General features: G+C 45.7%; 3 protein-coding genes across 3 annotated transcripts; 2 read left to right on the top strand and 1 right to left on the bottom strand.

The window, feature by feature from the left end:
• The first annotated feature begins 195 nt into the window (after positions 1-195).
• Positions 196-588, top strand: LOC101538058 (histone H2A type 1-D). Its single transcript, XM_004621895.3, has one exon. The coding sequence runs from the start codon at positions 196-198 to the stop codon at positions 586-588; it is 393 nt and encodes a 130-aa protein (XP_004621952.1).
• A 931-nt stretch (positions 589-1,519) lies between these two features.
• On the top strand, positions 1,520-2,034 carry LOC101538318 (histone H3.1). The gene has a single exon (XM_004621896.2). The coding sequence runs from the start codon at positions 1,585-1,587 to the stop codon at positions 1,993-1,995; it is 411 nt and encodes a 136-aa protein (XP_004621953.2). The 5' UTR covers positions 1,520-1,584; the 3' UTR covers positions 1,996-2,034.
• A 7,934-nt stretch (positions 2,035-9,968) lies between these two features.
• On the bottom strand, positions 9,969-10,728 carry H1-2 (H1.2 linker histone, cluster member). The gene has a single exon (XM_004621898.2). The coding sequence runs from the start codon at positions 10,726-10,728 to the stop codon at positions 10,087-10,089; it is 642 nt and encodes a 213-aa protein (XP_004621955.1). The 3' UTR covers positions 9,969-10,086.
• Positions 10,729-23,030: the final 12,302 nt, after the last annotated feature.

The raw sequence follows: 23,030 nt of genomic DNA, 5'->3' as shown, positions 1-23,030 counted from the left end.
CACACTGTCCTGTAAGGGGCGGGGTTATGCAAATAAAGGGTTGGCGCTTTCTTTTTCTATTGGATAAACAAAGTAAACGTAATGACCAATCAGGAATCTTGCTGGTACATCCTTGCTCTACCTATAAAAGACATTTCTCCGGTTCCAGCTACATTGCTTCAGCTTCTTTAGCTTTAGTGTTTTTCACCTTTAATCATGTCAGGCAGAGGAAAGCAGGGCGGCAAGGCGCGCGCCAAGGCCAAGACCCGCTCGTCTCGGGCCGGCCTGCAGTTCCCCGTGGGCCGTGTGCACCGGCTGCTCCGCAAGGGCAACTACTCGGAGCGGGTGGGCGCCGGCGCCCCGGTGTACCTGGCGGCCGTGCTCGAGTACCTGACGGCCGAGATCCTGGAGCTGGCGGGCAACGCGGCCCGCGACAACAAGAAGACGCGCATCATCCCGCGCCACCTGCAGCTGGCCATCCGCAACGACGAGGAGCTCAACAAGCTGCTGGGCAAAGTGACCATCGCGCAGGGCGGCGTCCTGCCCAACATCCAGGCCGTGCTGCTGCCCAAGAAGACCGAGAGCCACCACAAGGCCAAGGGCAAGTAAAGTGCCAGAAGGGCGCTCAGATTCCAAAGGCTCTTTTCAGAGCCACCCACTTTCTCACAGAAAAAGCTGTTGACAGTTTATGCCACATTGATACTAAGTACGTTTAAGTTTGTGGATAATTTTAAAACACTTGAACTGTGAACCTAGGAGACTCTCAAGCTCCTAGGTTCTGCAACTGATATTTGATGATCCGTAGCCGGTTGCCAGCAATTCCTTGTGTCCCTCCCACCAAGATGATCCCAGAGTATGACCAGTTTTCTTACATATGCCCCCTCCCCAGTTGCACAAGAATGAAAGAATTAAAAATTAATTAGGTGCACGCACTTGGGGTGAGTCTTAAAGCCAAGAGGAAATTTATCCTTCGCTAAATTCTGGAATTTTCGTCTTTTAAAGCACCATTCTAATTTCATGCTCAATTTAGACACATTTCTGAACCCATAAAAATCAATCCTGACCTCATTTGTTAGAAACAGGACTACAAATGACCAAAGCTAAAATAGAGTAATTAGGTCAGGATTCAGGGGAAATAACCCAGTGTACACTCAATCTCAAAATGAGTCGGCCTCGCAAAAGTAAAGATTCAGAGATTCTATTTAACTTTTACCTTTGTCTTTAAAAGGCTCGTTTTGCAAGCTATATTTAAAGTATGAAACATTTGCTATTCCTCTGAAATACTGAGGCTTTGTGGCAGGACTTGCTTCGGTGCCCAGCAACGCATAAAGTCCGTAAAACACTGCCTGGAATAATCCTCTGGCACAGACCCAGGAAGGAGACGCAGGCACAACCCCGCCCCACCCGCCAAAAAAAAAAAGGAACAATTCAGCCAATCAGACGCAAGTAACTAACTCCTCCTCCTCTTGTTCACGTATGAACCAATGCTTTCATTGCGCGGGAGTTTTCGAAAATCACACAGCCAATCAAACTGCTTGCAACTGTATATAAAGCCAACTTAGCGGCTTCCTATTACAGACACCAAGCTTGTCTTCCAGCTTCGCTATGGCCCGCACGAAGCAGACAGCGCGCAAGTCCACAGGCGGGAAGGCGCCCCGCAAGCAGCTGGCCACCAAGGCGGCCCGCAAGAGCGCGCCGGCCACGGGCGGCGTGAAGAAGCCGCACCGCTACCGGCCCGGCACCGTGGCGCTGCGCGAGATCCGCCGCTACCAGAAGTCCACCGAGCTGCTGATCCGCAAGCTGCCGTTCCAGCGGCTGGTGCGCGAGATCGCGCAGGACTTCAAGACCGACCTGCGCTTCCAGAGCTCGGCCGTCATGGCGCTGCAGGAGGCGTGCGAGGCCTACCTGGTGGGGCTCTTCGAGGACACCAACCTGTGCGCCATCCACGCCAAGCGCGTCACCATCATGCCCAAGGACATCCAGCTGGCGCGCCGCATCCGCGGGGAGCGGGCCTAAACCCTCTACCACCTCCACCTTGTATTGTACCCAAAGGCTCTTTTCAGAGCCACCCACAATTTCATTGAAGAGTAGTTGTAACGCTTACTACCAGGTACTTGTCCTACATAATGTTCTGGGATGTCCTGAAATGCTGCTTAAGCCCTGGGGATTTATTACTGCTGTCCGGTCTAGGAAAGTGCTAAAATGGCTATGTCAGAAGAGCCATTAAGATTTAGAATAGTTTACAAGGAAGCTTTATACACTAAAAGAATTTTTCACAACCTATTATTCCCACTATGAACATGGAACTAGTTCTATCCAAAAATGCTAACTGCAAAATGCCCAGATTTAGGATTATTGTCAGAAATACCTTAGATGAGAAGCCTGTTTATGGCTAAGCAAACATCTGATTATTGAGTCATGTCTGCATGTCGTTTTCATGTGAGTAACCCCAGTTACTGAACTTTTTTTTTTACTTGTGAAATACACACGTAGTTCACATATATAGATTCCCTGGGTTTATGCAATTAGTGTTTTTATATTAATATGTCTAGTTCTTTTATCCACCCGTGAATGTGAACAGATGAGTTTTTCACTCCTTCCCAAGAAATACGTTGTGGAGTCATGATGATGGGACATTTCAGTCCTGCATCGTCTCACTGAGAATTCAGGCTTGTCAAGTGTCCCAACACAATCGAACCATGAATTGGAGAGAAAGGGAAGATAGAATGGAAATAGGCCATCGTTTTTAACCAGCAGTGATTAAAATAATCAGAATTTTAAGATCTAACTGAGCTTACTTTTATGGACAACTCCTCCTCCCTCCAGTGCCATCGAGGTATACAGCCTGATACTTCATTTTTGTTGTTGTTGTTGTTGCTGCTGCTTTTTGGGTCACACCCAGCGATGCTCAGGGGTTACTCCTGGCTTTGCACTCAGGAATTACTCATGGCGGTGCTTGGAGGACCATATGGGATGCCAGGGATCGAACCCAGGTTGGCCGCGTGCAAGGCAAACGCCCTACCAGCTGTGCTATCGCTCCAGCCCCCTGATACTTCACTTTTATTAGCTTAAGCAGAAATCTACTTTTGAGCACTGACTACATTATTCCAAACATGCTTTGTTCCAAATATGCTTGGCCTTCCTCTTCCCTCCCTTGCACACCTCAATAGAGCGCCTTTATTGTTGAGAATCATTGGCCTAGGATGACTGGCCTTTGCTCTCTCTACAGAGATGATTTGGACAGTGGTACTATGTTCCAAATGAAATGCCAAGCAGAGGAACTTTAGTGGAGAAGGTAAAAATTCTTCTGAAAGTTTGGAAGAGATCACTCTTAGGCTAGGACATTGATTTGGCAGCAGGAGATGTTATGCTCAACCCCCAGACAGGTATGGTCCCCCAAGCAACACCAGAAGTGATGCTGATACTTGATTTTGTGTTCAACCCCCAGACAAGTATAGACCCCCAGGCAACACCAGAAGTGATGCTGATCATAGAGCCAGGAATAGCTGCAGAGCACTGCTGGATGTGGCAAAATAAAATGAATAATGAGCAACTTAAATACTTTCAGTGAAGGATCAGACAGTTTGCTTTTAATTTTCAGGATGTAGAGGCCACACCCAGAAGTGCGCAGTGACATTGCTCACACCATACGTGGTGCTGGCGACTCAAACCAGCATTGTACTTGCATGTAAGGCCAGCACCTTACCTCTCCGGCCTAAACGGGACACTTTTGTAGGTGTTATAAAATCCATTCTGAACTTCTCACTTCTTTTTTAACAGAGATTCCATGAAAGGGAAAAACAACAAATCATTAGTCATATAATAGCTAACAGGGAGTTAAGTGACAAGTAAATACATCAGCCTGGAGTTTTATATATGTTTCTCACTATAATACTACAGAACAAGTTTTCTCACTTGCCTCCATTTCATTTTTTTTTGGGAGGGGAGGAGAGGGGGGTCATATCTGACAATGCTCAGAGCTTACTCCTGGCTCTGCATTCAGGAATCACTCCTGGTGGTGCTCTGGGGACCATTTGGGATGCTGAGGATCGAACCCGGGTCAGCCACATGCAAGGCAAGCACCTTACCCTCTAAACTAACATCCCAGCCCTGGCCTCCATTTTACTGGAGAGTTTTAGCACATGAGATTTTAAATTCGACAAGTTCAGACTAAGGGCAAATATTACTGCCAAGGTGTCTCATATCAAACCCACCCTCTGAAACATCTTTTGATAAATAACACAGACTAGAAACGAATTATTAGCTAGTTTTCTTTTCAAGCTTCTTCTGTCTCAGAAATCCTACAGATGAAGTTAATGGGAAGCAGCTGCAGGACCCTGGCTTATAGCAAAGTTCTATTATTTTTCGGCTACTCAGCCAGAGGCCAGTAGGAGATGCAGGAGGTGGGATAAACCTTAGGTTCTTAAGTTTAGGTCCTAGAGATGCTCTCTGGTCTTTAAGACCAGATGAGAATAGCCATTTCCTGGGAACTATCTGGAGGCTGCTCTGGATAGCCACCTGTGTCTTTTCCACATTATTTACTGTTTACTTTAGCTGTCCAAGGATACCAGTTATAGGTAACTCTTAGGGATTTGAAATGTGACTAATTCTAGCATGACTTTTACATTTAAATGGTCCATTAACACTTTGATATTAGTTTTCGTTAATATATTCAAATCTCATTAACATTTCTATATTAGCTTTCTTGTTGAAATAATATTTTGATGACAACTTCAAATATTATTCGATTTGACTCCTTTATTTATATATTTATTTATTTATTTGGTTTTGGGCTCACACTTAGTGTGCTCAGATCGCTCCTGGGAGGCTCCGGGAACCATATGAGGTGCCAGGGATCAAACCTGGGTCAGGCTGGTGCAAGGCAAACATCCTACCTGCTGCACAATCACTCAGACCCCAAGACTTGATTTACTAGACAACTACTGAATGACCTATGTTGCTCTTATTGTATTTCTGAGTACCAGCTCAAAGAACCGTCATCCAAGCTCACTGATCTGAAATGAGGTATGGCCTTAAGATTACCAAACCTCGGGAATAATGACAACACCCTCAAAGAACTGTGACAAAATGAAAATAAATGCAGAGAGGCCAGCAACAGTGTTAACTCTCAAAGCTATTGCTGTTACCTCTGTGCCCTAAATCCCTGTTCCCTTCTACAATCCTCTAATGTTGTAATCCTGTTCATCTCTGGCATGGATTTCCACCACAAACCTGCCTTCTACGTTTCCCTGTGGCATAGAAGAAACCAAGCCTGGGGGAAATAAAAGCGTATTTCATTTTTCAGCCATTCTTGATTTTTTTGATTTGGGTTTTTTTGATCCCATTTACTCAACAAATTCAAATACAATTAGATTTGATTTGTTCATTTTCATTTATTTATTTTGGGGTTTGGGTCACACTCAGCTGTGCTCAGGGTTTACTCCTCAGCTGTGCTCGGGGTTTACTCCTGGCCCTGCACTCAGGGATCAGTCCTGGTAGGCTCTGGGGAACCATACATGGTGCTAGAGGTCAAACCCAGATCGGCAGCATCCTACCCGCTGTACTATTGCTCTGGCCCCTCTCAGCCGTTCTAGCCCTGTCCAGGATAGGCCTCCCTCACACCTTACTATAAACTTTTCCCAAACTATCTGGTGCAAGCTTTTTCCAATACACGTTCCCTTGGCAGACAGAGTGAGGCTAAAAGGGCAGCGCAGGTATCCAGAGAAATTGCTACCATCACTCTAAAGGATGAAAATCACCCAGAATTAGGGTTATCTCCAGAAATAACATTTTTATAGGAAAAAAACCTACTTGAAGGTAAGACAAATATGTCAAATCAGAGACTGATGACATGGCTACGTAAAAGCAGACCCAGCAGGCCCTTATCGTCGGGTGGAGCCCTAGGGAGAAGCTCCTTGATGTCAGGAGCTCAATTGTTACAGCAGATGCAAGCATTCAGGCTCTTGTCCTCAAACAATCAAGATGGAAAGCTGGGGACCAGAGAGCAAAGAAGACTTCAAGGGCCAAGAAGGCAGGGGACCGCCCACATTACCGGAGGGGTTTCCTGAAGGATTCCCAAGGTGGAAGCTCTTCTCCTTTTATCTCTTTTTAACAATAGTGGGTGGGTGTGCTTTTCTTTATTATGTTCCAAGAATGTCAGTCATTAAAATAGGGGAGAGGGTGCTGCAGGGGACCTTCTTGTGATGTCCAGCTCCAACCAGGCCTTGGTCATCTGGGTTATCAGGTACTCCCAAGGCCTCCCTCGTGACAGACATTCCATGCAGGTGATTTCCTGTAGGGCCAAATCCCTGATCTGGCCCTGCCTGTTCCCCTTTTCTTAAGATCACTATCACACTTTTCAGCTCAGAAGAGAAGGCCTCAGCCTATCCCATTTACTCTAGAATGTTGATAGGTAACTTCTCTCTATGTAATTCTATTTAGTCTTTCCTCCCTTCTAAATAGATGTTCTTTTATTTGCTTGACCAACCCAAGAAGAACCGATAAGGGCAGGGGAATTTCCTCATGTGCCTCTGAACCTGACAAACTCTTATAGGTGTTACAAAATCAAGCAATTGGGTGGACTTAAAAGTAATTAAAAGTCAGACCGGAGCAATAGCACAGCAGGTAGAGCGTTTGCCTGGCATGCGCCCCACCTGGGTTTGATCCCTGGCATCCAATATGCACTGCCAGGAATAATTCCTGAGTGCAGAGCCAGGAGTAACCCCTGAGCACCACCAGGTGTGACCCAAAAAGCAAAAAAAAAAAAAAAAGTAATTAAAAGGAAAAAGCACCATTCATGGTGCTTTTACTTCAAGATGTAAATATAATTGCATTAGGAAGTTAGGCCTTTGGTTGCAGCATCTGAACCCTAAGTGAAAAAATCACCAGGGCTCTAAGATGACTGCGAGAAGGAAGAATTCAGAGGTCAGCAACCAACACTGCACCTCCAGACATCTCTCATCTCTATTTTCTGCAATTTGACGACATGCAATTTTTTTTTTTCTTCACCAGATTTCTTGGGTTTACCTTCATGAAATCTAACAGGGTAGCTCACAGGTCCTGACAATTAGTAACCTCAGCTTCAGTAACTCAATTCCAGTTTCTAAACAAATTACTTGGTTTAAATTGGACTCCATGATCTCTGGAACAATTTTTCATTAAGGTCAGAGGGCCTCCCCAGTGAAATGTGTCTGACACAGTTAGGGAAGGTCAGTATTTGCGGCGGAGGGGATTCTAAAATTTAATTATTTATATTTACACTCAAGCGGGTGGGGCTTGAAGTGTGCTAAATGATAAGACACAGAGATCCCAAAGATTTGTGAGAAGAAAAAATAAAATAGAGCACCTGGGGCATGTGGTCAAGAGTTTGGCCCCCTGCTGTCCCACATTTCCTAAAATCACTCTTGTCAGTTGTAGTGGGATTGCTTGGAGCACATAGACTAGAGACTAGAGACCAGCGTGGGACAATGAACTTTGTATGACCTGCACTGGGGGCTTGGGAGAGTCCTGTGCAGAGGGCCTCTTGAAAGAGGGGCCTTGAAGGTAAAACCTACCAGCAAGATAAGCAGGACACATCCTGCACGTACATACTTCTCGTGCTCTAAGTAACCTTGGGAATAATTTGACTTGGTATTTTTAATGAGAACATCTTGAGACAAACACAAAATATGTCTAACCCATGAGAACATCTTTGGACTTGGCTACGTGCCTGGGCCAAGGTATGCAAATAATATAAAACTGCTTGCTTGAGAATAAACGGGGCCTTCAGCCTCGATAGCTGCTGGTCAATGCATCATCTCTGAGTCGGTGGTCTTCATGCCGGAGCTGGACTCCGGCAGTCAGTTCTGCTGTAATCCCCAGTGTCACATGTGATTACTAGCCACAGGATTTCCTGATCTGTGTAAACAACACCCAAGACAGGGAAGGGAGTGGGGGGTTGCAGGGGGAAGGGCAGAATACTTCAACAGCAAAAAAGCAAAATACCCTTATGTAATATTACTTGGATTTTGTGATGATTCTTTGGGGGTACATTGGGTTAAATTATATAAAAAATTGACTTCGCCTATTTCTTTTTCCTTCTTGACATTTCCTTTGCTTATACGGTTATGGAGAACAGTGTTCTACTATCTGCAGTGGACATTTTGGTGGGCTACTGGCCCTTCACATAAAATTTCACTGGTTGCTATTTCCAAGATGAACAAACATATCTGAGAAAAAGGGCAATAAAAACATAAAATCTGTGTAGTAATTTAAAACATTGTTAACAGACTCAAAACATTTAAACACAGAGAGACCATAAAATGTTCTGCAATAAGAAAACCCAGTGTCCCCTCAAACTATTTACAAATTTGACTCAATCCCAAAAATGTTTAGATTTTTGGTGGTTGTTATTTATGTGATACGGGCCAGGAGGTGAAAGAGTAAGCATCTTATAGTACATATGAAAGAAGAACTAACACAAAACTGGATAAAAGAGTTACTTTTGGTAATTAGCTGTTAAGATCCCTTTATCTATGTTCATTTAAATGTTCAAAACATTTTAGTAACTATTTTGTGTCAAGTATTGAAATAGCACAGTGAGCAATATTTTAATTGTTAAAGAGCGATTTCACTTCAGGCTAGATCAAAAAGACCAAAACAAAACCAAAAAAGTAAAAATTAGTCCACCTAGCCACAGAATTAAAGGCTTCCCCTACTGGGGTGGGGCAGGGAGAGCTAGCAGGAAAGAAAGAGTTAATACATAGTTTGAGGGCGGGGTGGGGTGCTGGGCGAATCCACACATTAAATCATAAACGAGAGCTCAATTATGGAAAAAATTGTGTCTAGCAAAAACCACTGCACGAAGCCACAAGGAGCTCTTTTGTGGGGACGTATGTTGTGCTCACAAAGAAAGGTGGCTTCTTTTATTCGCGATTATTCAGAAAACAAAGTTGCCCGGGGCTGCTGGGAGGGGTCGGGTGGGTCGTCGGGTCCTCAGGCCCTGCCACTGAGCCGGGAATTAACTCACAAGATCGCGGCAGAACTGAACTTCCAGGTCTCGGCAAAACTCCCGTGCCCCAAACTCGTCGGACCTTGTCCACCAGGATAAAAACTGGACGCTGGACCTTCTCCGCCCAGGACAAACGCCATGGCTATGCAGGAATCCACAGATATCCCTGCGATTGGAAACTGGAGCCCTTTATTAGACATCGCCCGCACCTCCACACAGATTTACGCCTCTACAGCTTGCTCTCCGAGCGGGTCACCAAAAGTGCGTCTGAAGCCCCCCGAACTGTTGGACGTTGGCGCCCAGATGACCATGACGGCCGCCAGGACAAGATGGCCGACTAAAAGTTGTTTGTGCTGCGCGCAAACCCTTCATCTTTGCCGAGTGTTGCACACACACAAGGATGATCGCCCCCGGCCCGGGGCCGAGGGGTCACTGCTACAGCTGCATTCGCTGCATTTTAGTATTTGTCGCAGCAAAGGACAACTTTGAGTAGGAGGGGAGAGGGAGAAGGAAAAAAAGCAATGGCGTTTTCAGCCACTCTCCTGAGAAGCACACTGACGTCCTCAGGGAGACCCACTTGACTGAAGTACCCCCAAGTAACACTTTCCTCTCATCAACATATAAAGGAACGAAAGAAAAAAAAAGCAAAAATATTCAGACAGGAGGACGCCACCGACCAATCACACGCAGGCTGAAAACCACGGGCTGCAGGCGCGAGCCAATCCCACGGCAGGGCGGGACTTTTGAATGACCATCCGGACCAATCGCGACACCCGCAGGGGCCCCGAAAGCCGCTGAGTGCGCGCGGGCTTGTTTTTGCAGTTTCCCGGCGCGGCGCGAGGCGGGGCTGGCGGATAAGGCTCCTACACCCGAATGGGGGGCGTCTCAGGGATGACCCCCACCCCCTCCCCGTGAATGCGCGGCTGAGGGGAAACGGGTGGGCGGGGCCCTGGACCTCCGACGCTCCCACCCCTCCACTCTAGTGGACATCTAGAACGACCCCAGCAGCCCAGGACAGCGCCCAGGGGAGGACAGCAGCGTCCAGCTCTTTCTGGAGATCAGTGGTGGCTCTGAAAAGAGCCTTTGGGGGAAGTTTGGAAGCAGGAAGCGCCAACAATCTACTTCTTCTTGGCCGCCGCCTTCTTGGGCTTGGCAACTTTGGGCTTGGCGGCCTTGGGCTTCACCGCCTTCGTGGCGCTCTTGGCCGCCTTCTTGGGCTTGGCGGCCTTGGCCTTCTTCGGGCTCTTGGCAACTTTCTTGGCCACAGCACCCGCCGGCTTTTTGGCCTTCTTCGGGGTCTTCTTGGCAGCCTTCTTGGGGGTGGCGGAGCCCGAGGCCTTCTTGGGCTTCTTGGCCGCGCCGGCGGGCTTCTTGGCCTTGGAGGCGCCCGCCTTCTTGGCCTTGGGCTTGGCGTCGCCGGAGGCCGCCTTCTTGTTGAGCTTGAAGGAGCCCGAGGCGCCGGTGCCCTTGGTCTGCACCAGGGTGCCCTTGCTCACCAGGCTCTTGAGCCCCAGCTTGATGCGGCTGTTGTTCTTCTCCACATCGTAGCCGGCGGCCGCCAGCGCCTTCTTGAGCGCGGCCAGGGACACGCCGCTGCGCTCCTTGGACGCGGCCACCGCCTTGGTGATGAGCTCGGACACCGGGGGCCCGGACGCCTTGCGGCGCGCCCCCGCCGGCTTCTTGGCCGCCTTCTTCTTGGCGGGGGTCTTCTCCGCGGGGGGCGCGGCGGCGGCGGGAGCGGCGGGAGCGGTCTCCGACATGCTGCAAGCTTCGGACTCGGGGACAAGTGGCAAAGAGCCGATGGAGCGGCCGGGGCGCGCCGCCGTATATATAGAGCGCAGGCGCGCGCTGATTGGTGCTCCGCTCGCCCGCCCGCCTGGCAGCCTCCGAGCCGCCGCCGTGCGCCCAAGTTGTGTTTGTTCCACTTCACAAAAAGGGGAAAATCGGGAAAAGTCCCGCACCCAACTCCCCGGACTTGGTCGGGGAAGGGTCCCAGAAGCCTCAGGCTTCGAGATCTCCCTTTATTTCCGCCGCAAGCCCGAAGACAACTCGTCCAGGCGTCCCCAATTCCCCCAACTCCAGGGGAAGTTGAGGGCAGTGAGTGACCACTTTCTGTTTTTCTTCTAAATTACCTGTTCGCTCCTTTGCCCCTGGAGGTTCTTTTTCTCAGGGGTGGTTGGGCACATGCTTCCCTTCTATCTGGGACAAAAACGAAGTGATTGCCACCTAAATTTTCAGGAAAATTCTCTTTCTTCGCAAGGGAAGTAACACAGGTCGTCTGTGAATTCTGCGTCCAGACCCACAGGAACTGCGGACCGGGACGCGGATTGCGGGGCCTGCCCAAAGCATTTTGGGCGGCATGGGAGGGGGGTCGTAAGCCTTGAGGGGGTCCTGGGTGCTGGGGGGGCTAGTGACTAGAATCTTTGCTCTGAAAACACGGAAACTTTTATCCGATCCCTCTTTCCATAGTTGGGGGCGGGGCACTCTTCACTTCTCCAAAGGCGAGAGTTGGGCTGTTCTAAACTAACTCTAAGGTTCCCCACTGGGTTGTGCGAGGCAGGGGGTCTGACCCTCAATAATAGGAATGATAAAAGAATAAGGAGACCCCCCTCCAGACTCGGGAGCAACCCCTGACGCTTTGGCAGCTAGAGACTTTGAGATAAGCGGCGTTCAAAGGCAGTCATTTCTTTTGAAATCTAGGGATGAAGTTCTGCACCTGAAAGTTCTGTTGCTTTCTGTAACAATACCTCCTTCTCCATTTCATGATTTAGACGGACCCTAACCGGGAACTGAGATGGCAATCAAGCAACTGACTTTAATAAGTCACGCTTTGGATTCTAAGATGAAGGCTAGGAATTTGAGTAGGAAAATGTAGTAGACAGCTATATAGAGGGGGCAAGTACGGACGATATGCATTTTGCCATTTTTTATTGCTGGGCTCACCCCCCCCCCAAAGTTCATTCTGTTCTATTCTATGCCCTAAGATTTGATGCTTCACATCTCAATCTTTGGTTCCAAACGATTGCAATTTGTTTTTCTTAAGACAAAAAAAGATAGTCTTTCTGATCGTATTTCGGAATATATTTAGGTTAAGGGACAAAAGAAGCATTCCAGCTCACCAGAAATTCTGTTCAAATATACATCCGCTGAACAATATGTATTAGATAATCCAGCCTTACACTGTGGTAGGCAAAAGATGTTGTACAAATTAAGTTCCAATGAGGCATTTTATTGGAGACTAAGGATGACCCCATGGTTTCATTCCATTGCAGTCATTCAACGTTTGAAAACTGTGTCGACTGCTAATGGTGCCCTCTGGGAATTAACAACCTAATAAGATTAGTGATGGATGAATTGGCAGTCATAGAAAACCACGTTAGCCCAGCCACCCACCCGCCATCAGTCTGCCTTTGGACACAGGGGTTGTAAGACATTACTGAAAGCATGCAGACAGCTTGAAGCACCTTCATCATACTGGTATATTTTAGTAGAAATAAAATAAGAACATGTCACTTTGCGCTGATTCTCGGCTTAAAATATTCTTTGTGCAACTCAGTTCTTATGCTAAGTGTGCACACACCACAGGAAAAAAAGTTCTGTGCAATATTGATTCCCAGGTCATTCCTTAACCATGAACTGGCATCAGAAATGGTAAGTCAGCAACTATAGAAATTCTATTACTGTGATCTGTTTCTCAGACATGATCTTTCAGGTTGAATTATCCAAATGGTTTCTCTTTACATGCAAATATGAAGCAGAGATCATGAGACAGAGAGCAAGCAACCATCTGGAATCCTCTGGCGAAGGCCAGAAGGCAGAGGAAGAGTGGCCCTTCTCCAAATCCCTATAACTTGTGTTGAGAAAAGTTTCCACAACTTTAAAAGCAGCAGAAAAAAATGTCTTCGCTTCTTTCCAAGCTATAAAAGGTTGTTTAAGGACTGGAGCATGGTTCATCAGTAAAGCATTTGCCTTTGCATGCAAGAGACCTGGGTTCAATCCCCAGCACCTCCACCCACACACGCACACATACACACACACTTGTGTAAGTCCACTATGGTTTATTTGTTGTGTCTAGGCTCCTACTATACAGTAAAATAGAACGAGACACCTTTTAAGCTTTCTACTAGTCACATTGGAAAACAAGTTTAAGGAAATAGGGGCAGTTCATTTTATTTAACTGTGTCTATTTGACTCAATACATTCAAACTATTAATTCGACATTTTCGTGTTAGTAATTAATCATATAAGTCATACCTTTTTTTTTTTTCGGTTTTTGGGTCACACCCAGCAGTGCTCAGGGGTTACTCCTGGCTCTGCGCTCAGGAATCACTCCTGGCAGTGCTCTGGGGACCATATGGGATGCTGGGAATCAACCCGGGCCAGCTGCATGCAAGGCAAACGCCCTATCCGCTGTGCTATCACTCCAGCCCCTAAGTTGTACCTTTTAAAGTAAGTGATTTTATATTTTTATTTCCTTTCTTCTTTCTTTCTTTTTTTTTTTGCCCCTTCCATATTCTTTCTTGAGTGGTACTTAAAAGCCTTCCAAACTTGGTGTATTCTTTACAATTATAGAATGTTCCAATTCAGACTGTCCTCGCTGTGACAGCATGTGCCTTTCAGCCACAGGTCTAGATGGCACGGCAATAGCCATGATAACTTTGACTTAATACCCCTTTTCTGAATAGGTCCAGGGTATGTGAACGTAGACCTTCAGTTTGTAGGCGATAGTAATATCCATGAGTGCAAGAGAGATGTAAAAGCATTTTTTCAGTGGAAAAAAATTACTAAAGGTTACAACTGTGTTGCCTCATAAGACATGAACCAATTTTATATGAAATTTTTCAGCCTCCTGGCATTCTTTCTTTCCCTGATTAAATATATATTCATTCCCCTGTATCCGATTTCATCTGACTTTGTCATCCTATTTGCTTCCTTATCATTAGCTTAAATCTTTCATTAACCCATGCACAAACTCTCTCTGAGTCATGATTTTATGTTTTTGAAACTTGTTCTTTAATATTTGGTTAGTCAGTTGAAACTAAGGACTCTGAATCAGACTCTTTAGAAACTGTTATAAAAATTGGGAGATATAACAGCGGGTAGGGCATCTGCCTTGCACGCGGCCGACCTGGGTTCGATTCCTCCGTCCCTCTCAGAGAGCCCGGCAAGCTACCAAGAGTATCTCGCCCCCATGGCAGAGCCTGGCAAGCTACCCGTGGCGTATTCGATATGCCAAAAACAGTAACAACAAGTCTCACAATGGAGATGTTACTGGTGCCCGCTCAAGCAAATCTATGAGCAAGAGATGACAGTGATGATGACAGTGATTAAACTCTTGACCATAAACTTTAAAGTGACTTTATATAGTCCGGTAGATGTTCCATGGATTCTTAGGCTTTGAAATAAGATCAGACAAGCTGGTGAGCAATAAGAGCCCATTTGAATATTAGCTCTGGGGCCAGAGAAATAGCACAAAGGTTAAGGTGTTTGCCTTGCATGTGGCCAGTCCTGGGTCAATCCTGGAGCCACATAATGTCCCTGAGCACAGAGCTAGGAATAAGCCCTGAGAACTGTGGACCCAACCCTCTTCCCCCCCTCCAAAAAAAATTAACTCCAAAGGGGAATTGGAAATTAAAGGAATGGTCTTTCCACTCAAAATCTGATGACCTCGAGATAACAATAAAGTGAGACCGTGGTTAGATATTGCCAGGGAATATATCCTACATTCTTACACATATCCTGAGTAGTTGGATTAGTAGTTGGCTAATTCTGTTTTCTGTAATTCCGTTTTGAAAATCTGGTGGAAAAGGTCAAGTCCGGGGATATAATGAAGGAAGAGAAATAGAAAGAGACAGAGATTCCCAGAAAAACAGAGCAAGGAGAGTAAAAGGATGGGTTGGCACAGGTGTGCAGACCAGGGGCCGATGGTTGATTTTCCTTTCACTTCCTCATCCTCCCACAGCAAAAGAAGCTGCTTTCTGCTTTCAGAATAGCAGACCTAACATTAATGAACCTTGTTATTGGTCCCAATTGGAGTCATTAAAATCTGCTTTTCCCTGACTCACCAAGCGATTGCGCTAAATATAGCAGCCTCTCCACTGGCAAGCAGGTTCAGAATTGGGGGTTCGTTTGGGCTTCCTCCACTTAGGACACTAACAGTATAGTGCAACCCCAGACAGAGGGGACCGAAAAAAGAGGGGTCAGCTGCTTAGTAACAATGAGATCCGAGGCACTCCCATCTGTATTCTCAGTCCCGTGTTCTTCCGAATAATCCAGGGCAATTGCCCAGTATTTTCATCAATATCCATAGGCAGATGGTCAATGGTTGGTCCATTAGACTGTGAGCAAAGAGCCGCAAGTCCCTCCCCTACCAGCCTGCTGGTGCCTTAAGTGCTGAAACCAAAGTTTCTATATCTGTAGGTACATCTGGGAAAGCCAACATAGAACATAGCAGGAAAGCATCTAGCACGGGGTATTCAACAGGAACAAAACCTAGCAAAATCTAGTTCTGTAACATTTTAGAACTGCTATTGGAGTGTATGGGTGACACGGGAAACTGGGTCATCAATAGCCACCACATTCTTTAAGCTCCTTTTCAAATGGCCTGAAACTATTTCAAAATGCCAGGCTCACCTTCAAAAGAAAAATATTTCTCAAGAGTGACAACATATACACCTTTCAAAACTTTCCCAGGCTACAGGAGAGCTGACCACGTGCAGGGCAAGCGCCTATACCCCTGTCCTATCTCTGGTCTTCAGGAAACAGTTCATCCACCTACCTGAAAGACAGCCTTAGAGGCAGTCACTGTCGCAGAGGAAGAAGATGGACATTCCTTTTTCAGAGATCTGTGGAGACATGTTCCCTTCTTGTTCCTAGCCAGCCACTCGATTGCACTCGATTTTCACACACTCTTTGAGCAATTATAGGGCACAGGGCACAGGGGGAGATTATACAAGATCAACTGAGCAAAATGTCCCCTCTCCCAAGGAGTCCTGGCGAGGCAGACGCAGACAGGCAGACACTGGCCGTGTAAGAGATCATTCGGCAAAGACACAAACTGCTGACAGGACAGAAGAATGAAAGAGAAAACTCCTGATGAGCTACGACCAATCCTATTGGGAAACAAGCTAGAAGAACACAAAATAATACCATGATCCTCAAATTGCTTATGTCTCAGAACCCTTTCACTGCTATAAAACAAAGTGGGCGCCAAAGATTTATATTGATGTCAGTAACATCAAATTTTGACAACTTTAGAAACATCATTAAATTAAATGATAATATTCATCTTTATAAAATAACTTCTGCTATTTGTAATATCTACAATTAATACAGCACATAATATGATCATTTTATTACACGAGTTTGTGTATAAAATGCAAATATACACGGCCCAGGAGTTAGCTGGAAGGGCTAGATCATACACTGGAACTAGAGTTGGACCCCAGGTACTAGATGGTCTTTGAGTGCAGCTAGGTATAGCCCGAGGGGCCCCTGAGCACCCCTAGGTATGGACCGGAGGCTCCCAGCACAGCTGGCCCAGAGCAGATCCTCATCATTGAGCCAATCATTGGCTCAATACTCTTTTGCCAAGTATCACGGGGAGTGACCCTTGGGTCCTCTAAGCATTGCTTGGGAGACCCTCACAAACAAAAAAATAAATATATTTTTTATATATTTGCATTATATATAAAATATATAACATAGTGATGTGTATGTATATGATAGGATTGTATGTATATCTGAGCATACATAGAAGTGATAGACGATCAGCTCCTTCCTGGCAGCTCAGGCTAATTTGAAATGCCTAAAGCCTGCAGGTAGACACCGCCGAGCCGGCCCTGCGAAGGAAGGAAAGCGGCAGCTCTGAAGCAAGCGCACTGTCTCCAGTGCCAGTTCCTCTAGGCAGGAGCTGGACGGTCCTGCAAAATCCTCAGCATCCCCCCGCTGGTATTTCTTTCTCCCTAACATGAGAATAGTGCCTCCCCCTAGAGAAAGCTAGGGTTAGATCTGAGAATGTGCTTGTAGTTTTGGGAATGGATGCAGTACACAGTAGCTAGCCTCTTATTCGGGGTTTATTTCTATTAGATCCTTACACCGTGGGACCCCATGGGTGGCACTGAGAAATTTGGGGTTCTTAATATAGAGAGATGGGTGAGAGCCAATCAAATCTGACAAGCAGGTTCACTCTTTCTAATTAGGGGTTTTCCCCTGGTGGCCTCTGAAAGGTCTCAGGACCTATGCACTGTCCCTATGGGAGATGAACTAGGCCATCAGAGAAGGGATGTGTGTGTATGTGTGTGCATGAGTGTGTATATGCGTGTATGTGTGTGCATGAGTGTGTGTATGCAAGTGTGTGTGCATGATTGTGTGTGTGTGTTGGGGAATGGTCAGTGAATGCATAATTCAGGACTAAGGCAGCCGCCCAGAAATGCCCCTGCATCAGCGCTCATCTCTTCCTCATGGTGACACTCACAGTCACCCAGCCCTTGCCTCCTGCTGCACTTTCTTCCAATGGGAGGAGGATTTGACTGCAAAGGAGAAACTGGAGTTTTAAGATGTGGGAAGGACCTGTTTCAACTTGTACCTTTTACTATCAGAGGCACCTAAACCTGCTTAACTTCAACAACAACCCTGATTGGGTTCAAATTCTTAAGATGGTGGTTTATCTAAGGACTTGTTATGTTTCTGTTACTAGTTTAAGGGTATTTTTAGATTTTCTTGGTTTGTAATAGAACTCTTGTTTTTCTCTTTATTTTGTAAAGCAATCGAGGGGGGAAATAAGATATTGTGCATTTATCAAGAAGCTGCGGGGGAGAGAGAGAGAGAGAGAGAGAGAGAGAGAGAGAGAGAGAGAGAGAGAGAGAGAGAGAGAGAGAAAGAGCGCCAGCATAAAGTTCAGGCACTTACCTTGCATGCAGCTGACCACCATTCAATTCCTAGACCATATGTGATCTCTGAGCCGGAATGCCTGGCTTGTCATTATCATTTCTCAGCTGTGTAAAGTTGTCACGTTCATTAATTTCTCTATGCCTCCATGTTCTCGGCTCTTAAGGGACAGCTATAAGGCCTGAATCATATATTATTATGGTAATTAATGAGTCTGCTGCATACTATGAATCAAAGAAGATAAAACTTTTGATTTTGCATATATAAAGTGTAAAATTAAAATGAAATTTCCCTCTACTTACTAATAATCTGTTTTAGATAAAGATGTGCCAATCTCTGCTTTTGGACACTAGAGGGCGCTCCAAACCAACACATTTCAGAGGCTGGTCGCTCCAGTCTTTACTATTAACCTCTAATTTTCTGTGTTAATTTTACTTAACAATTAACCTTAGCAGCTTTCTATGTCTTTCGGTGAAAAATAAATTCTAATTCCCAATTGAGAGATGATAATTCTGAGGTCATTGGAAGCCCGAGACAGCAGGAAGTCCATCGGCAGACCAGAAGCTGGGAGGAACAAATGAGGATTTTTAATCTTTGTTGAAGTGGCCTAGAAAAAAGCAAGCCAGATGATTTACTTATTCCATGAAGAATTAATCATAACCTTCTATAGGTCCAGAGAAGTATTGGAGTTTGGTAATAAGGTGTTGGGGACGGGCGTAGGCACCCTCTGCCTCTGTCCCTGTAAACAGGGAGTGGGTGAGGAGGGGTCTAGGCACCCCCTACCTTAGTTCCTGTAAACGGGAATGAGTATGGAGAAACGTGGCATGAGGGTGAGTCATCCCCTGACAGCCGACAGGCGGCCGAAGGGCCACCATGCTCTGGCGGCCAGCCTGGAAAGGGGATCGAAGGGCCATCATGCTCTGGTTACCTGCCTCGAGAGAAAAGCTGAAGGGCCACCATGCTCTGGCAGCTGGACTCGAGAGGAGGCTGAAGGGGGGACTGGCTCGTGTCCGCCATGGCCATGCTCAAGGCCACATCTGCTTTCCCGTGTTTCTCAAGGCTGAGAGAAGGAACCGAAAAACAAGTAAGATTGGCAAAAATAAAGATGCTCTCACCACTTAATAATGTTTATGCCACTTCTGTAACCTGCTGATCATTGCTAAGCTAAGACTATATAAACCCGCTTGGATTTCAATAAACTTGCTGAATGCCGTATATTGCATGCAGTCCTCCCTAGCCCACTCAACTCTCATTCCCTCTCTCCGGCCGAGGTTCAAGTTGGCCGCGCAGGCCACGGCAATAAGGAAGTAAATAATACAGGTGAATAACATAGAAACATGGAACCTTAAACTAGGGTGAACAGGAGAAGCAGAGAAGAGAGGATTTTACCAAGTAGTGGAGGTTAAACAGACTCTTTTTTTCTTTTTGGGTCACACCAGGCTTTGCACAGGAGTTACTCCTGGCTCATGCACTCAGGAATTACTCCTGGCAGTGCTCGGGGGACCATATGGGATCCTGGGAATGGAACCTGGATCAGCCGTGTGTGTGCAAGGCAAACGCCCTACCTGCAGTGTCACCGTTCCAGCCCTAAACACTCTTTCAAGGGCAACCTTTTAAAACGCAAACATACTTCTCATCTTTTCTCCAGGTAAAATAACCCTACTGAAAAGGAGGATGACAGAAGAAAATTCAATCGTGCAATGATAATATCACTTGAAATGGTCTTTCCTAACATAGAACTAATTATGAAATTCATGCTCAGGGTGTATCAATTGAGATGATGACTACTAATAACAGAAATAGCGAGTCTATTAGGTGCTGTGTGCTAAGGATAAAACATTTTGAGATTTAAGGCACAACTTTGCAGTGTTCCTTAAGTCAACTCAGGACCTTAACTGTCACAGTGATCTTAAACAAACCTCCAGATGGGCTTGGAGGCTGAGCTAACAGGATCTCTCCCACCATGGTTTTCTCATCTGGGAAAAGCAAAAACTAAACTATTTTAAACAGCCAAGAGCCAGCGAGATTTTTTGTTAATTTCTCTGGTGAACTATTAGGTAGGATATCTTCTAAGCCCTAAAAATCCCCCCAAGTACTCGTGTCTCTGAAGAATAAATTAATACTCTTGTTTTGGCTTCAAATCTTTTCCAGCCCAAATGCTTTTACAACGTAGGATGTTGTTTATACCAGTGGGCACTAGATGGCGCTCCAAAGCAAAACAGCCCGGGATGAGGAAAGCCGGATGGGCCCGTGTGCTGAGTTAAATCAACCATCATTCCCTTTGATGTTGCATTACTCTGAGTTTAAACTTTATTCATATACAGGCTTCTGATGGAAATAGTTTGCTATTGCCAGCAATTGAAGATGACAGGATTGAGAAGCTTCGAGGCTGGGGTAAGAGCCCTGAGCAGTTGCAAGCTGGTGTGGGAGACGGGGAGAGGGCGGAAGGGGATGCTGCTTTGATCCCAGGAGTCAGTGATCTGTAAATGGGACTAAATTGTCCATGACGAAACTCACTTTAATGGATTCATTCACTTCCTCAACAATGCGTTCACAGGAGGAAGCACTTAGTACTTCAGTTTAAATTAAATGTGGTCTCCCCTTGCCCCTATACTCATAAAATAAATGAAGAGGAAAGAGGAAACCTGGATGAGAATAGGCAGGAACGCTCCGTATGCCACCGTGACAAGGATCAGAGAGCCCAATGGAAAATAAACAATTTTACTAAATGTGGGAATCTCATGGAGAAGCCAATTAATCTTGTCGAGAGAAGCAAATTAGTCACAAAACCCCAGGATCCTACACAGAAAGTATTCCTTTCATTTTTTAATTATCACTTTAATAGTGAGACAAGCACCTTGTAGGCAATTTGTAAGAGGCTGCTGAGACATTCCCTGGTAGGAAGCTCAGATAAGCAGTCACGGATGATAATAGACCTAGTGTTGTTTATCATTCTTATTACTATTATTATCACACTCCCAGCTGGAGCGATAGCACAGTGGGTAGGGCATTTGCCTTGTATGCAGTCAACCCAGTTCGATTCCTCTGCCCCTCTTGGAGAGCCTGGCAAGCTACTGAGAGTATCTCGCCCGCACAGCAGAGCCTGGCAAGCTCCCTGTGGTGTATTCGATATGCCAAAAACAGTAACAACAAGTCTCACCAATGGAGACATTACTGGTGCCCGCTTGAGCAAATCGATGAGCAACGGGATGACAGTGACAGTGATCACACTCCCAGCAGGGCTCAGGGGACAATATTTGGTGCCAGGAATCAAACCTGGGTTGGCTGTGTACAAGGCAAGTACCTTGCCCACTGTACTATTGTTCTGGTCTCCCACACACACACCTGAAACATTTCTTTAAGGACAAATGATGTAGATCACTGTAGGAAAAATACTTATAAACAAGATATATCCACCCACAAATTACATTTGGTTATTCTTCCTGGTCCTTGAGAGATGTTTGGAGGATTGGAGCGATAGCACAGCGCATAGGGCGTTTGCCTTGCACACGGCCGACCCGGGTTTCAATTCCTCTGTCCCTCTCGAAGAGCCTGGCAAGCTACCAAGAGTATCCTGCCCGCACAGTGGAGCCTGGCAAGCTACCCGTGGCATATTCGATATGCCAAAAACAGTAACAATAAGTCTCACAATGGAGACGTTACTGGTGTCCACTCAAGCAAATCGACGAACAATGGGACGACAGTGCTACAGTCCATTCTTCCCGGTGTGATATCTTAATTAGAAATACTACTATTGTCAGGCGAACGCCCAACCACTGCCCGCTCAAACTATTGTCATGATAGAAATCGCAATAAGTGTGACTTGGGGCCAGAGAGATACAGCAGGTAGAATACTTGCCTTGCACACAGCTGACCTGGTTTCAATCCCTGACATCCCATATGCTACCCCAAGCCCTGCCAGGAGTGATCCCTGAGCACAGAGACAGTTATATGCCCTGAGTACAGCCGGGTATGGTCTAAACAGACACACACACACACACACACACACACACACACACACACACAGAGTTACATGTGTGTATATATATTTTTTGGATAACATTGCCTTGTTCTTTCTCCTCCACCACAGGGAGCTTAGGTTTATTGAGTTAGACCCATCACAGTGCTCCCAAGGCACTCCCATTCCTCTTTGTTTAACTTCTCTGTGTTCCTGTGTTCCGCTTCTCCTATTGTTAATCACTTATGTCCCCAAATCAGTCCCTGTAATTTGTAAATCTCAATTCTTCTAAGGACTCTGGGTTTTGTATATGCAAATAAAACATTGTTTTTTTCTTTCCTTTATGTCTTTTGCAGAATTTACTTTAGAGCAATGTCCTTTTTGTATAGACAAATTGCCTTCCTTTGTATAGGAAGACAAATGTTATGCTTTTGTAACTTGGGAGTTAATTGATTCCGAATAATATTTACTCCTGGGCATCTGTCATATTTACTCGACTTAAGCCTCAGTTTCCCTTAGTTTCTGGTACCCCAAAAGGAGGGCCCCAATTAAAGGACTTGGATGGACCCAGGGCAAGCTGAAAACTACCCTGGCATTGAAAAGGGACAGTTCAAGTACCATAAAATTATAAGTTAAGAGCACGGTCATGGACAAATTTCGTCATGACCCAAAGAGAAGTTACTGGACAAGGACCCTGGTGGGGTTAGGAAAGACTAACCTGGCATGAGGACTGTAGTCTGGGATATATGGCAAGCTGTCCCCAGGAGAGCCACCCTTTAAGCCTAATATATCTCCTACTCTGCCCATAAAAATGACTAGAAATATTATTAAGAAGTAAATTCAAGATGACCATTTAAATGGATATGAACTAATGAAAGGAGAAATATGCCTCTAGGTGGTATTTAGCCCTTGGGCAGATCTTGCAGAATGAGATTTTATGCTAGAAGCCCTTTTCCTGAGAGAAGGGCTTTACATCTGTTGATTGTAGAACCACACCTATGTATAATTGCTTCATGATTTCTCTGTAAGGAAGGCTGTGAGACTGGGTGTGAGAGAATCAGATACAAAACAGTGTGCGATTGGGATATGGGGAGTGTTAACGTTTTTATAACAGTTGTTCTTTTATTTTATAACAGATATTCATTTTGCCATAAAAGTGGGCTGAATGTTATGTTTTTGAACAAGTAGTTTTTGAATGATTATTTTGTCTAGGGA

The sequence above is a fragment of the Sorex araneus genome, chromosome 2, assembly GCF_027595985.1.
Source record: "Sorex araneus isolate mSorAra2 chromosome 2, mSorAra2.pri, whole genome shotgun sequence".
Classification (NCBI taxonomy): Eukaryota; Metazoa; Chordata; class Mammalia; order Eulipotyphla; family Soricidae; genus Sorex; species Sorex araneus.
Note: the sequence above shows the minus strand (reverse complement) of the source record. Positions and strands in the feature narration are given on the sequence as shown.

Excerpts from the sequence above, each read along its gene's own strand:
- LOC101538058 (XM_004621895.3), top strand. The coding sequence starts at position 196 with ATGTCAGGCAGAGGAAAGCAGGGCGGCAAGGCGCGCGCCAAGGCCAAG.
- LOC101538318 (XM_004621896.2), top strand. The coding sequence starts at position 1,585 with ATGGCCCGCACGAAGCAGACAGCGCGCAAGTCCACAGGCGGGAAGGCG.
- H1-2 (XM_004621898.2), bottom strand. The coding sequence starts at position 10,728 with ATGTCGGAGACCGCTCCCGCCGCTCCCGCCGCCGCCGCGCCCCCCGCG.